Genomic DNA, 16,325 nt, shown 5'->3' on the forward strand with positions numbered 1-16,325 from the left:
TTTACTTTTTTCAATCAAATGGCTGAGTTTGATACTTAGACACCCATATACTTAATCCTTTGGACACCCATATACTTAATTCTTTGGACACCTATATACTTATCCTTTTCTAGGTAACATAGGTCTAATGGACCTAGGTTTGAATTAGTCTATAGCAATCAAAAATCTAATTTTCATACAGCGTGGGAATGACTTTATTCCTTGTCGTTTCTTTCATTTTCAAGGGGTGTGGAAGATTAAGTACCAACTGTAACGTCTGTAAGTAGTGACTGCTTTGAAGCTCGACTGATATTCTTCATCTTTAAAGTAGGGGAGGATGAAGCAAAGTCCAAAACTCGGTTACTTGCATTATTATGTGAAATAGCAGGAAAACTTCATAATTTACGACTTTTAGGCAACCTTATGAACATGATTTGAATTTGGACACTACTGTTATCTTTAAGCTATTGCATGTAAGGATGTCAATTGGGTGGGTTGGAGGCGGAGGAGGGTCTCTCCACACCCTTCCCCACCTAAAAATATTATCCCCGCTCCACCACTTGGATATTCATATCCACCCCATATCGGCTAATTGGACATATATACCATTTGTCCATTTCTATTCATACAATATGACCATAATTCCCTTAATTATACGAGTAATGCTTGACTTAGACTTATATAATTTCTTTTTTATGGGGATGGGGCAAGTCTAGTGTAAACTCCATACCCGACCCATCACTCAGTACAATTTTTATCCCCATCATTCGCCAAACCTCTCTCCATCCTTGTGGTCTTCTATTTGATCTGCCCCACTCACATTCCTATGCATCTTATGTATCATCATTCATCATTGTGATTAGTCAATGATTTCTCAGTATATATTCTACAAACACATTATTCTTGGGCTCAACAAGTTTCAAACCCAAAATTCCTCTGGAAAAAAAAATATGTCAGGATTACATTTAATACGAGAAATACAGTTTCTCTTGGTTTTTCTAGTTGGGATTTGCTTCATAAAAACCCCCTCCTTTAGCTTTGAAATTAACACCCATAAGTGCATAGAGAAGGAAGGAGAGGCCATTCGCAGCATTCTCCCCACCTGTGCTAAACACTACAGTCAGTATTATCATGACTGCTGCAATTGGCCTGGTGTCTATTGCAGCAACCTCACTGGTCATGTTAACCAACTTTTGTTGAGTGAGTTCTTAACGTACTGTGATGATGGTCTTTGGCCTCTTCAAAGTTACACTATCCATTTGGATCCTTCCTTGATTGCTCTTGAAGACTTGATCTACCTAGAGATCACCAACCTAGCAGGTACTTATGAATTTCATGCCAACCTAAGCTTTATTGGCTCATTTCCTAAATTGAGACATCTTATTTTCACAAGTATTCATTTAAGTAGAGATATAGATATTCCTCATCAGGTTGGCAATCTTACAAAGTTGCAATATCTGGAAATATCGGAGTATAGCAATATGTTTGCTAGAAGCCTTAACATGCTGTCTCATCTTACTTCACTAAGGCGCCTCATTTTACTGAATGTTGATCTCAGTGAAGCTACAAATTGGCTTCATGTTGTCAATAGCCTCCCTTCCCTGGAGCACTTGGAGTTGAGTGAATGCAGTCTTCCTAATGCTATTCTTCACCCTCATTCTATTATTAATTCCTCCAAGTCGCTTGTTTTCCTTGATCTGTCTTATAATTTTCTCAAACCTTCCTCGATATGGACTTGGATTTTCAACCATACCTCTCTAGTTCGAATCTCCCTATCTGATACCCTATCGATTGGTAGTAAAATTCCAATTAGATTTAGGGAAATGACTTCTCTCTCACATCTCGATCTCTCTAATAATGATCTCGAAGGTGACCTTCCTAGTTCTATTAAGGGTCTTTGCAGGCTTCAAAAATTGGATCTATCTGGGAATATTCTCAAGGGAGATCTTTCGAGCATCTTTCAATCTATATCTTGTTCAAACAAGTCATTGATGTTTCTCTCCTTGCAGAGTAACAACCTTACTGGTTCATTGCCAGATTTCACGAAGTTTCATTCCTTAACAGAGTTGAACCTGGCCTCAAACACACTAAATGGTTCATTTCCCTCTACTTTTGAAAGACGTTCAAATCTTGTCACATTATATCTTCAAGAAAATCAACTTACAGGATCTGTGCCTGATCTTTCCAAATCTAGGTCACTGAGAGTGTTGCAACTTCAAAATAACCAATTAAATGGCACAATACATGCAGGTCTAGGGCAACTTTCAAGGCTTGAGCAGCTGGATATTTCCTCAAACTCATTGAAAGGTGAGATTAGTGTGAGTCACCTCTTGAACCTCTCTAGGTTGCACCACTTGGATATGTCCTTTAACTCATTGTCTTTTAATGTTTGCTCTAGTTGGGTGCCTCCATTTAGATTGGACACTATAGGACTTGCTTCTTGTAGGTTAGGATCTCGCTTCCCAGAATGGCTTCGAACTCAAACAAATTATCGAATCTTGGATATGTCACATGCTGGGATATCGGATACCATTCCTTTTTGGTTTTGGAATCTTTCTTCAAGAGCTACATTCATCAACCTATCTCATAACAGACTTCGTGGTGAGCTAATCATTCCATCAACTAAAAATATCATGGCTTCCTCGATCTCTTCCATTGATTTGAGCTCTAACCTCCTTGAGGGTTCTTTAACACCGTTCTTTCAAGTTTATGATTATCTTAATCTCTCTAGAAATAGTTTCTCTGGGTCAATATCTTTTATCTGCAAAAGTGCATGGTTATTAGGCCTTGACCTTTCACATAACCTCTTTTCTGGTAAGTTACCTGATTGTTGGTCTTTGTTTGGTTTTGATCTATCTGTCTTAGATTTGTCAAATAATAACTTGTCTGGTGAGCTTCCTAGTTCATTTGGTTCCTTAGTCAGGTTAAACAGTTTGCATTTGAGAAATAACAAGTTCTCTGGGAAGATACCTTCGTTTTTTCGCAACTTAACCCAACTATTTTATTTAGATCTTGGTGACAACCTATTTTCTGGAGACATACCAAAGTGGATGGGGCATATGCTACCAAATTTGACAGTTCTTAGTCTTCGGAACAATTCCTTCTCTGGAAAAATACCTCCAGAACTTTGCCGTTTATCTTCTATTCAAATTCTTGATCTGTCTACAAACAATATCTCTGGAGTGATTCCAAATTGTCTGTGCAGCTTTGCTGCAATGACACAGGAACTGAGACCCCCTGTAGATATTCAGGACACGAATGGTACTTTCTCTTCCATCGGCCCATACAAAGACTACATCTCCCTTGTATTGAAAGGATTCATTTATGAGTACAAAAACCACCTGGAACTTGTAAAGAGCGTCGATCTTTCAAGTAACATGTTAGGAGGGATCATTCCTGCTGAAATTTCTTGTCTTACAGGATTGATTTCATTGAACCTTTCAGGAAACAATCTCATTGGACCTATCACTGTAAAGATTGGTCAGATGAAGTCTCTAGAGTCCTTGGACTTGTCTAATAACCGTCTTTCTAGCCAGATTCCTTCAACTCTTTCAAATTTGAACTTCTTGGGAACTTTGAGCTTGGCAAATAACAACTTGTCCGGGAGGATTCCGACAGGAACTCAAATTCAAACCTTTGATGCTTCAGCGTTTGCAGGAAATCCTAGACTTTGCGGGGACCCACTTCCGAAGAAGTGCATTGAAAAGGGAGCCAAAGCAGATGAGAACAATAATCACGAGCCCAAAAACAACGATGAAGATATATTTTTGGGGTTGTATATTAGCATTGCTCTTGGGTTTATCTCTGGTTTTTGGATGGTCTGTGGTTTCTTGATATTCAAGAGATCTTGGAGATATGCGTATTTTCGTTTATGGATTCATTTGTATGACAGGCTCTATGTGATCACTTCTCTGAAACTTGCTTCTATTCGAAGATGTTTCCAAGCTTGATTTCTATGGTTCTCCATCTGTTCAGTTTGCTGAATACAAAAGTAGTTTTTAAAGAATGAACTCTTATAAATGTCTAGCTTGTAACATGCTCAAATCAGAAGACAGATCAATAAAACTGGTGATTTTTTTTTTTTTTTTTGTCTAAGCTCTTTTTTGCTAACGTTTTTCTTTGAGCAAGCACTTTTAGATAGTGTTTCTTGTAGAGTGCATGCTCTGATAGTCTGATGCCTAAGTGCAACCTGTTGATCTAATCTTATCCAAGTCTTAGCTGTGAATAACTCTGTATGCGTCGTGTGAGTATTAGTGAACTTGCTGATTCTTTGAAGCCTTCCTTTGTGTGATTAGTAGTGAACTAACTGTTTCTTTGAAGTCTTCCAATTTGTCGACGTGATAAAGCTGTTTGATTTCTTGAATCTGGTGGTGTTGAATTTTACCAGAGTTATGATTCGCTCGTAAAAGTGAGTGCTCCTACTCTCCTAGTATACTATACGGAGTAGAAGCTTGAATTTTCTGCTGAAAGTGGAATTAAATGACAGGTGCTTTTGTGTGGAAGATTCAGACTTTCCAAAGTTTGTAATATTGGATTATTGTACTACTTAAATTTGGATTAGCATCGACTGTTCTACATTCCACCCTACCAAAGAGTCAAATTCGACTTGCGTAAGGCGTAGCAAGCTTGCAACCAGGGTCAACACTCTGGGGTCTTTGTAGCTTCATATTTCTTCGCTGCACAATACTGGACTGCTAACTAAAGTTGATTCTTTAGGGCATTGCCATTGTGGGTCGTTTTTTTTTTTTTTTTTTTTTTTTTTTTTTTTTTTTTTTTTTATCATTGTTTGCGCAAAAATTATTTTAAGTTCCACCATTTCTCGCTCTTTAATTTACCCCACCAAAACGTAATATTCCCTCCATCTCATTAATAAGGGCTCGTTTTCCATAGTTTACAAATTTTAACACGGAGTATAAATGAATTATAAAAAAACATGCATGCAGTCATTGAGAGTAATCATAATAAGTACTTGTAATTATTTAAGGGAGACAATAAGGAAAAAAAAAAAACCGTATTTGAGCAATGTGAAGTATACATGTACCAATTTTAAAGGGTAATTAAGAAAGTTTAGTATTGTCTTCAAAAAAAAAGAAAGTTTAGTACTAAAAGTACTTTTTATAAAATACTTGTAGAAGTATGTAGGTATTTTTTTTTTTTTTTTTTTTTTTTTGGTGTGGGAAATGTAGGTAATAATGTTAAACTTGTATTTTCTCGTTTCTATGGAATGATATTAGACTATAAATTTTTTCTTAAAATAAAGAAGGCTTTATTCTGATTTACTGAATTGATTGAAGCTGAACTGAAATGATTGGATCTAAACTGAACTGATTGAAATTGAAGTGAAATGATTAGATCTAAAGTGAAGTGAATATTTTATGAGAGAAAGAAATCAGAAACGATGAACATAACTGAAAGTTCTCAAAAAAAAATATATATATATAAAAATGAAAATAAGCCGAAGAGAGTGTCTAAGAGTATAAATTTTAAAATTAGAAAAAAATAAATTAAAATATGTCGGTGTTAGAGGCTTGGTTGCAATTTACAGTCACTCTTGTTCGGCGGGTGATGCTGCCGTTGTTGAAGGTGGAGGAGGAACTCAAATCTCCTTCATCTCTCTTTCTCTCTCCTCACTTCCACCATTAATCAATGGCGCAAAACCACCATTACAACGCAACCTCCAAGAAACCCACAACCCCATTCTCTCTTTCTCTAACCTCTTTCCTCTTCTTATCTCTCCTCTGCTTCGCCTCTCTCCTCCTCGCTTTCTCTCTCTTCCCCTTTTCATCTCCTTCTTCTCAAACCCCCCAATTTCACCCATCATCAGAACCCTGCGATTTCACTGATGGGAATTGGTTTTACGATCCTACTGTTAGATCTGTTCGATATGATCACACTTGCAAGGAGATTTTCAAGGGTTGGAATTGCATATTGAATAATAAATCCAATGCTTTTGATATTTCTAAGTGGAGATGGAAGCCCAGAAATTGTGATCTTCCCCCTTTTGATGCTCGAAGATTTCTTGAACGGTTTAGGGATACTAGTATAGGTACTTTCTTTCATTTTAATTGTAATTGATTTTTCTGGGTATTGTTTATTTCTCAGTAATTTTGATGGGTTTTGTTGGATTGGAATTTTTTGGTTTAATTTTGATTGCCTTTGTTGTGAATTTCATTGGCACGATTTATCAGTAAAATATTTTTATATCAATTCATGATCGTATTGTTATTTATTATCGCCTACCAAATGGGCTATTGAAGAAGGTAGATAAGAATATGGGATTTTTTACTTATTTAAGGTACCTGGTTTTTGTTGGGCTATTTAGGTTTGAATTTGATTTTTTAATTTTTTTTTTTTTTCTGAAAATTTCAGTTCTTTATAGATGATAAATAGTTGGATTGGGGCTGATTCATAGCTAATGGGAAGTTTTAGTGGCATTTAAGTTATGGTGGCCGTACTAGATAGATTTTCATATTTTGAGTTTTAGGTTCAGAACTTTCCAATTTTGGAAAATTGTTAAGTTTTTGTTGTTCATACCAACAAAGTTGAAGTATTAGTATAAAGTTAAGATAATCGAAATGAAGTTATCAGAGAGAAAGCATCAGTAAAATGCATGTAAAAGACATCCGTAATCACCCCGAAAGGGAGTATTAAATTTCGAGTCCTTGAAGGAGTTGAAGCTAGATATGTTTTAACTTTTAAGCATAGACTCTGAAGTTACTGACTTTATGAAGTTTTGGTGCGTGCAGGATTTATAGGTGATTCATTGAATAGAAATATGTTTGTGTCTCTGTTTTGCATGCTGAGGCAAGTATCAAGTGATGTGAAGAAGTGGCACCCAGCTAAAGCAGATCGAGGGTTTACTTTTCTTCAGTACAATCTTACTATTGCTTATCACCGTACTAATCTATTAGCACGTTACGGTAGGTAAGCCATGTCTTCTGTGTTATTGTACAAGTGCTATTGAATTATTTGCTTCTGCCACTGCTTGTTTTTAGAGTAAAATTGTTTAAAGTTCCACTGAACCTAATCAAATGTTTACCAAGATGATACATTTGGTTGATCAATTATACTATATGAATTTACCAAGATGTTTCAGTCTCTTTTGTGCAACCTTCTCTGTGCTTTATATGTACCAACAGGTGTGGATAGCAACTGTTTAGAAGAAAACAAAGTCACTTGATTATATGTAATAGAACAAACTTTGTACTCAAATTTCCTTCTACTTATTACTTTTTTATGGTGTAATATGGATTCAACAGTTTCTTATGCTCAGTGAATGAGATTAAAAATAAAAATGTGCTCTTGAATGCAGAAGATTATCAGCATATGTTCCTCAAATATTTACAAGTTGAAAAGAACTAGTCTAAAATTACCATCTTGATAAGCTATGTTTAAAATGGAGCTATTAGATATCATTTTTAACTTTCCACTTATAGAGGACCTTATGTTTCCTTTCCTTGAATAGGTGGTCACCTAATACCAAAGGTGGAGCTCTAGAATCTCTTGGATACAATGATGGGTACCGAGTTGATATTGATGTCCCCGATAGCAAATGGGCTGAAGCTCCTAGCTTCCATGATGTTGTCATCATTAATACTGGACACTGGTAATGTCTACAATCTATACTAGATCCAGCTTCATTTAAATTACTGTAATGACTTACATTGTTTTTTTGCCCATGCTTATTTTACTTAAATTTTATGTTTTGGATGAAGCATTGAAGCAGATCATTTGTCTGCTTTTTTTTTACCTCCTTTTATGAACTGCATACAATGAAAGCGCATATCCTTTGCATTTCTCCTTCCCAAAAAAACTCTATTTACAACCCATGACCTATACTGTTGCATTTTCACAAGCCAATATAAGAGACAAAGAAGCCTTATATGAACTGAGTTTTTGAAGCTACATCATATCAAGCTAGTAGAACTATTGCAGTATGAAATTAAACATAACTATCAGGGTTACAAGACACGGATAAAATGCTTCTAACCTCGTACCTGGTTAAATACTTCCTATACTACTACTCCCTCCATCTTATATAACCTGCACTCTGCCACCAATCACCATGGCGAGCTGATACACAATAAATGCATATTATCTGCATCCTTTGTCAGTGGAATTTTTCAATTTTCACAATTTAGAACCTTCGTTCCACATTTTAAGTTATGACATACTAAACTTATCTCCATGAAGGAACATTATGATGCACCATGGCCATATAATCTGACCATAAGTATGTACTAACTACTAAGTACAATGTTGCGGAAATTTGTCAATTTTTTGTGCTTTTTATAGTGAGAAATAGGTCAACGTACTAGCATCTAGCCATCTAGGTTTTATTTTTATAGACTTTCTGGTTTAAAGGGGAGTTTTTGATTTGTTTTGCTTGGCTATATGCAAGTCAAGTGGTTTGAAAAGGAGCAAACATGGGGTACACTCTCTACAATGGAGGTCGGCTTTTTTGTTGGTGGTGTGTGTACTTGTTTGTGTTCTGTAGCATCAGAGGCTTTTCCCTCTTGTTGCTTCTATGTAGAGTTGTCAATTCGGGTAAACAAGTCGGGTTTGGGTCGGGTAAAAGTAGGTCGGGTTAACTCGGGTCGGGTCAATTCGGATTAATTCCATAACATTTGCGGGTCGGGTTTGGGTTGGGCCATGCTTGAGTCGGGTCACGTCGGGTCATACTTCTTGTCGGGTTTAGGTCGGGTTACATTCGGGTCGGGTGAACAATAGGTCGGGTTTAATTCGGGTTTTCATGGGTTAAAACGGGTTAGGGTAATTCTCGAGTTCGAGTCGAGTTCGATTCAAGTCAATAATTTGCGGGTTAGAATCAGGTCGGGTCATTTTCAAGTCGGGTCATTCTTGGGTTCAAGTCAGGTTCGGTTCAAGTCAGTAATTTGCGGGTTATAATCAAGTTGGGTCATTCTCGGATTCAAGTCCGGTTATGTAAAAGTCAATAATTTGCAGGTTACGATCAGATCGGGTCATTTCCATGTCAGGTCATATTCGGGTTCAACTAACTATAAATAAATTATTATCATTTTTATCAAGCTAATTATTTCCTTTGACTATAATATATATGGCAATATACTAGGGAACTATAGTTTATAATTTAGGAAGATAATTATCTCCTTTGACCATACAACAAATGTATATTATATTTAACTCTTAAATTTGAAGATAATGCTCCTTTCTTTTGCTGGCCTAGACCGACTTGGTCTCTCAAAACAAAATGTTTTGATCAACAATAATAAGGTGGTCGTAATTGCATTTAAGGTGATTTGAAATCGGGTCTGGAATAATTTGGATTGAATTTAGGTCGGGTGAATAACAAGTCGTGTTAATTTCGAGTCGAGTTAGTTATAGAACGGGTTGCATTGTTGGGTCGGGTAAGTAATAGGTCTGGTAAAATTCGAAACGGGTCAATAACAAGTCGGGTTTAATTTTGGTCAGGTCAATAACAAGTCGGGTTGATTTCGAGTCGGGTTTGTAATAGGTTGGGTTAATTTCAGGTCGGGTTAGGAACGGGTCGGATTAAATTCAGGTGAGGTTAGTAACAAGTCGGGTTAAATTTGGGTTTTGACGGATTAACACAGGTTTGGGTAAATTTCGGTTCAAGTCGGATTCGGTGCAAGTTAATTAAATTGGCCGTTGTAAACCGGTAAATCAGTGCAAGTTGTTAACCAGTAAATAGGTCGTTTAAAAGCAAATTTGATGGTTCCACCCACCCAATTAGACTCCCGGAGGATATTACGGACCATGATAAACATTTCGGCAATTTTTATTCCAGCGAAAATAAGTAAAAATTTCCAAAATTGAAGGCTAATGTCCACGCTTTTTAAAAAATTTTGGAGGTTTCGGAACCTAGTGTTGCAAAGTCTTGATATTTTAGGTAATACATTTAGGGGTCATATAATTACGTTTGAAGCCATATATGATCATTATATGTTGTTATACATGTTCGTGGTAGGGTTTAGTTAATAAAATCGGTGCAAGTATTAACCAGTTACACCCACCCAATTGGACTCTCAGAGGGTATTAGGGACCATGGTAAACATTTCGGCAATTTTTATTTCCAGGCGAATAAAAGTAAAAAAAAATCAAAATTGAAGGCTAAGATCCACGCTTATTCAGAAATTTTGGATGTTTCGAGGCTCGGTGTCGAAAAACCTTGAAATTTTAGGGGATACATCTCGAGTTCATATAATGTCGTTTGGAACCATATATGATCATTATATATTGTCATAAATGTTAGTGGTAGGCTTGATTTAATGAAATTGGTGCAAGTTGTAAATCGGTAAATTGGTCGTTTAAATGGGAAATTGGTTTGTTCCACCTACCCAATTGGACTCTCGGAGGGTATTAGGGACTGGTAAAAATTTGGGCAATTTTTATTTCCGGGCGAAAAAAAAGTCAAAAAAATTCAAAAATTAAAGACTAATATCCACGCTTTTTGAGAAATTTTGGAGGTTTCAGGACCCCGGTGTCTGATAGCCTTGAAATTTAAGGAGATACATTTTGGGTTAATATAATGCCGTTTGGAATCATATATGATCATTATATGCTGTCATAAATGTACGTGTTAGGCTTGATTTAATGAAATCAGTGCAAGTTTTAAACCGGTAAATTGGCTTTTTAACGGCGAATTGGATGGTCACACCCACCCAATTGAACTCCCAGAGGGTATTAGCTAAAATCCATGTTTTTTGAGAAATTTTGGAGATTTCGAGGCCCGGTGTCGGAAAGCCTTGAAAATTAAAAGGATTTATCTCGGGGTCATATAATGCCGTTTGGAATCATATATAATCATCAAATGTTGTCATAAATGTTCGTGTTAGACGTGAGTTGATGGGTGCAAGTTGTAAACCGGTAAATTGACCGTTTAAAGGCAAATTTGATTTCCACCCACCCAATTGGCCTCCTGGAGTGTATTAGGGACCATGATAAACATTTTTGCAATTTTTATTCCGGATGATAAAAAGGCAAAAAATTCAAAAATTGAAGGCTATCCACCTTTTTGGGAAATTTTAGAGTGTTTGGGGTCTGGTGTCTAAAAGTCTTGAAATTCAAGTTAATACATCTCAAACTCATATAATGTCGTTTGTAACCATTTGTAATCATCGTTTGTTGCCAAAAATGTTCATGGTAGGCTTGATTTAATGAAATCGGTGCAAGTTGTAAATCGGTAAATTGGCCGTTTAAAGGCAAATTGGATGGTTCCACCCATCAAATTGGACTCTCGGAGGGTATTAGGGATTATGGTAAACATTTCGGCAATTTTTATATTCAGGCGAAAATAAGTCAAAAAATTCCAAAATTGAAGGTTTATATCCATGCTTTTTAAGAAATTTTAGAGGGTTCGGGGCCACGTGTTGAAAAGCCTTGAGATTTTAGAGAATACATCTCGGGGTCATATAATGCCATTTAGAATCATATATAATCATTATATTTTGTCATAAATGTTTGTGGTAGGCTTGAGTTAATGAAATCGGTGCGAGTTGTAAATCGGTAAATTAGCCGTTTAAAGGCAAATTTGATGCTTCCGGCCACTCAATTGGACTCACGTAGGGTATTAGGGTCCATAGTAAACATTTCGAAAGTTTTTATTCTTAGGCGAAAAACGTTTTATAAAATTCCAAAATTGAAGTATAGTATCCACGCTTTTTGAGACATTTTGGTGTTTTCAGGGCCCTGTGTCGAAAAGCTTAGTAATTTTAGGGAATATATTTCGGGGTCATATAATGTCATTTGGAACCATATATGATCATTTTTTTATGTCATAAATGTTTGTTGTAGGCTTTAGTTAATGAAATCAGTTTAAGTTGTAAACCGGTAACTCGGCTGTTTAAAAGCAAATTGGTTGGTTGCACCTAGCTAGGTGGACTCCCACAGGGTATTAGTGATCATTGTAAACATTACGGCTATTTTTATTTCCACGTGAAAAATATTCGAAAAATTCCAAAATTGAAGTCATTTATCCAACGCATTTTGCGAAATTTTGGAGGCTTGGGTGTCCGGTGTCGAAAAGTGTTAGAAATTCTAGACGATAAATATCGGGGTCATATAGTGACGTTTGAAACCATATATGATCATTATATGTTGTCATAAATTTTCGTGGTAAGCTTGAGTTAATGAAATCGGTGTAAGTTGTAAACCGGTAAATTGGTCGTTTAAAAACAAATTGGATGGTTCCACCCACCCAATTGGACTCCCGAAATGTATTAGGGACCATGGTATACATTTTAGCAATTTTCAAATTTGGGCGAAAAAAATCAAAAAATTAAAAAATTGAAGGCTAATATCCACGCTTTTTAAGAAATTTTGATTGTTTCGGGGCCCGGTGTCGAAAAGCATTGAGATTTTAGGGGATACATCTCGGGGTCATATAATGTCGTTTGGAACCATATATGATCATTATATGTTGTCATAAATGTTCGTGGTAGGCTTAAGTTAATGAAATCGTTGCAAGTTGTAAATCGGTAAATTGGTCGTTTAAAGGCAAATGGGATGGTTCCACCCAGCCAATTGGACTCCCGGAGGGGCGGAGGGTATCAGGGACCATGGTAAACATTTCGGCAATTTTTAATACTGGGTGAAAAAAAGTCAAAAAATTCCAAAATTGAAGACTAATATCCACGCCTTTGAGAAATTTTGGAGGTTTCAGGTAGAGCTGTCAATTCTGGTAAACGGGTCGGATTTAGATTATTAAGAGTGGGTCGAGTCGGGTCGGGTCAATTAGGATTAATTCCATAACCTATGCGGGTCGAGTTTGGGTTGGGTCATGCTTGTGTCGGGTCATGTCGGGTCATAATTCTTAGCAGGTTTAGGTCAGGTTAATAATAGGTTGGGTCACATTTGGGTCGGGTGAACAATAGGTCGGGTTTAATTCAGCTGTTCACGGGTTAAAACGCGTTAGGTTAATTATCGGTTTCGAGTTGACTCCGGTTCAAGTCAATAATTTGAGGGTTAGAATCCGGTCGGGTCATTCTCGGGTTTGAGTCGGGTTCGATTCAAGTCAATAATTTGCGGGTTATAATTTGGTTGAGTCATTTTCAAGTCGGGTCATTCTCGAGTTCAAGTCGGTTTTGGTTCAAGTTAATAATTTGCGGGTTATAGTTAGGTTGGGTCATTTCAAGTCGGGTCTTTCTCGGATTCAAGTTGGGTTATGTTCAAGTCAATAATTTACAGGTTACAATCAGGTTGGGTTATTTTTATGTCAGGTCATATTCGGGTTTAACTAACTATAAATAGATAATTATCATTTTTATTAAGCTAATTATTTCCTTTGAGTGTAATATATATGACAATATACCAGGGAACTATAGTCTATAATTTAGGAAGATAATTTTCTTCTTTGACCCTACAACAAATATATATTATGTTTAATTCTTAAATTTGAGGATGATGCTCATTTCTTTTGTTGCGTGGACCGACTTGGTCTCCCTAGACAAAATGCTTTGATCAACAATAATAAGGTGGTCTAAATTGTATTTAAGGTGATTTGAAATCGGGTCAGGAACAATTTTGGTTGAATTTAGGTCGGGTCAATAACAAGTCGTGTTGATTTCGAGTCGGGTTAGTAACAGATCGGGTTGAATTTTTTGGTCGGGTTAGTTTTAGGTTTGGTAAAATTCGGGTCGGGTCAATAACAAGTCGGGGTTAATTTGGGTCGGGTTGATAACAAGTTGGATTGATTTCGGGTCAGGTTTGTAACAGGTTGGGTTAAACTAGGGTCGGGTTGAATTCTGGTCCGGTTAGTAACAAGTTGGGTTAAATTCGGGTTTTGACGGGTTAAAACGGGTTTGGGTCAATTTCGGTTCAAGTCGGGTTTTATTCAGGTCAATAATTTACGGGTTATATTCGGGTCGGGTCGGGTCATCTCTAGGTCAATTCATGTTCGGGTTCAGGTCTCACGTATTCGGGTCAACTCGGGTCTAGGGTTAGTTTTAGGTCGGGTCAAGTCGGGTTTGGGTCTTTTCGAGTTCAGATGGTTTGGTTAATAATTGTGTTTGAATCGGTATTTCGCGCTCTACTTCTATGTCTAGTATGAATGGAAGGTTTGAACTATTTTGCATTTATAGAAGAAAAAAAAAAAAAAGTTGTTTTTGTCTTAAGATAAAATTAGAATCTAGATAATTACTAAACAAATCTATGCTTTCAAGTTGTTGTCAAAAGTTTATAGGTCAGGGAAAAGTGGAGTAACTTTGTTTACCTCACTGATATTGCAGGTGGTGGGCTCCCTCAAAGTTTGATCCAGTAAAGTCACCTATGCTCTTTTTTGAGAAAGGAATGCCTATACTGCCTCCAGTAGCTCCTGATGTCGGTCTGGATATGGTCCTGAAACAAATGGTACTGAGTTATTTTATTTTCCTATGCGTCCGCCTGTTAAATTTAGTGTATGATGGGAACTAGAAACTTTTCTATGCCTATGGAACCAATAGAAACGTCAAAATGGCTTCTCTTGATGTTAGGCTGCTCTTTTTTGATTTTCTCCTAGAAATGGAGGAGAGAGTTGAGACATTGCTGAAGGATGCTTATATTTGTGCATCACATGTTCTTGTCTTTAATCTTATGAGGTCGGTTCAGCAGCTTGTAATCACATTTAGCAAGTTAGGCTCGCAACCTCTGTCGATTGTGCTGTTTATTATACCTATACATAACAATCAGTCCACCACCCTTTAAGTAAGGCACCACATGTTTGTCAGATCCTTTGTTGGATTTCATCAAACATCTTCTTATCCTTAGAAGATTGAGTGAGGCAAAAGTTAAACATTGATTATAAGTAGATGCATTGGTCATTTGCCCTGGCTCACACCCTGAAACAATTTCCGTAGTAGGCCTCTTGCATGGCATACTCATCAACGATAAGCAACCAAAGATCCATGTCTTTTTGTCTATCTCTGTCCTTGTTATGCTTATGTTCTTTCTCAAGTTCACGAGTTTTTGTAAATGTTAATCTTTCTTCTTGATTTCAGATATCATATGTAGAAAGCAAAATGCGACCTGGTGCAATAAGAATATTCCGCACACAATCCCCCAGACATTTTGAGGGAGGCGACTGGGACCATGGTGGTTCTTGCCCGCGCTCAAAGCCTTTGTTATCACAAGAAGTAGGTCATTTTATCAGTTGCTGCTGATTTTGACATGTGAAAGTCTTTACTTCGTATATTTTTCCTTCAACAGAAAATTTGTTACCAAAACCAGACTTATGTTTGACCTGCCCAGGTTGAAGAACTTTTCAACATGGAAAATAATGGAACAAATGTTGAGACACGCCTTGTCAACCATCACTTGTACAAGACCCTTAAAGGATCCAGTTTCTATGTTTTGAACATAACCCATATGAGTGAATATAGAGCAGATGCCCATCCCTCAAAAGCTGGTGGAAAGAGGCATGATGATTGCATGCATTGGTGTTTACCTGGCCTTACAGATACATGGAATGATTTATTTGCTGCATACTTGAATTTTGTAAAAGATCATAGCTAGTTCATTCTATTTATTGGTAGTTTTGTTGATATATATTGTTCATTATTAATCTCTAGGCCCAATCGCCCCTCATTAGCCACTGAGGCACTGAGTCTTTATATCCCACTGAGTCTGGTTAGAGGGGGATAACCTAGAATTTCCTGTCTGTTTTGGCCATTAAGCTACTTTGGGTTCAAGCTATAGCCTTGATGCAGGATGAATGATCCTGAAAACTGCTTGAACTTGTACATTTTTGTCAACAAGATCTTAAATATTTCTCTGATAGAGAATTAACAAGGTTCAATTGCTCTCTATTAGCCACACATAGAGCTGTCAATTCGGGTAAACGGGTCGGGTTTAGGTCGGGTAAGAGTGGGTCGGGTCAACTCGGGTCGGGTCAATTCAGATTAAAGCTATAACCTATGCTGGTCGGTTTGGGTTGGGTCATGCTTGAGTAGGGTCATACTTCTTATCAGGTTTGGGTTGGGTTTAGGTCGGGTTAGTAAAAGGTCGGGTTTTATTCGAGTCGGGTGAACAATAGGTTGGGTTTAATTCGGGTTTTCACGGGTTAAAACGGGTAGGGTAATTCTCGGGTTCAGTTCAAGTCAATAATTTGCGGGTTAGAATCAGGTCGGGTCATTCTCGAGTTTGAGTTGGGTTCGATCCAAGTCAATGATTTGCGGATTATAATCAGGTCGGGTCATTCTCGGGTTTAAGTCGGGTTTGGTTCAAGTCAATAATTTGCGGGTTACAATCAGGTTGAGTCATTCTCGGATTTTTCAAGTCGGGTTATGTTCCAGCCAATAATTTGCAGTATACAATCACGTCGGGTCATTTCCAAGTCAGGTCATATTTGAGTTCAACTAACTATAAATAGATTA

The 16,325-nt window shown here is 37.1% G+C and overlaps 2 protein-coding genes across 2 annotated transcripts; both read left to right on the forward strand.

Annotated features, from left to right (window-relative positions):
- Positions 1-929: 929 nt before the first annotated feature.
- LOC145631338 (receptor-like protein EIX2) lies at positions 930-3,929 on the forward strand. The gene has a single exon (XM_081683412.1). It carries the CDS (start codon positions 930-932, stop codon positions 3,927-3,929), a length of 3,000 nt encoding a protein of 999 aa, XP_081539538.1.
- Positions 3,930-5,543: 1,614 nt separating this feature from the next.
- On the forward strand, positions 5,544-15,496 carry LOC145630103 (protein trichome birefringence-like 13). Its single transcript, XM_081682344.1, has 6 exons — positions 5,544-6,025; positions 6,726-6,903; positions 7,445-7,585; positions 14,205-14,325; positions 14,952-15,086; positions 15,202-15,496. Exons 1-6 carry the CDS (start codon positions 5,626-5,628, stop codon positions 15,463-15,465), a joined length of 1,239 nt encoding a protein of 412 aa, XP_081538470.1. The 5' UTR covers positions 5,544-5,625; the 3' UTR covers positions 15,466-15,496.
- The last annotated feature ends 829 nt before the right edge of the window (positions 15,497-16,325 follow it).

Source organism: Chenopodium album, chromosome 5 (assembly GCF_948465745.1).
Source record: "Chenopodium album chromosome 5, dcCheAlbu1.1, whole genome shotgun sequence".
Taxonomy (NCBI): domain Eukaryota; kingdom Viridiplantae; phylum Streptophyta; class Magnoliopsida; order Caryophyllales; family Amaranthaceae; genus Chenopodium; species Chenopodium album.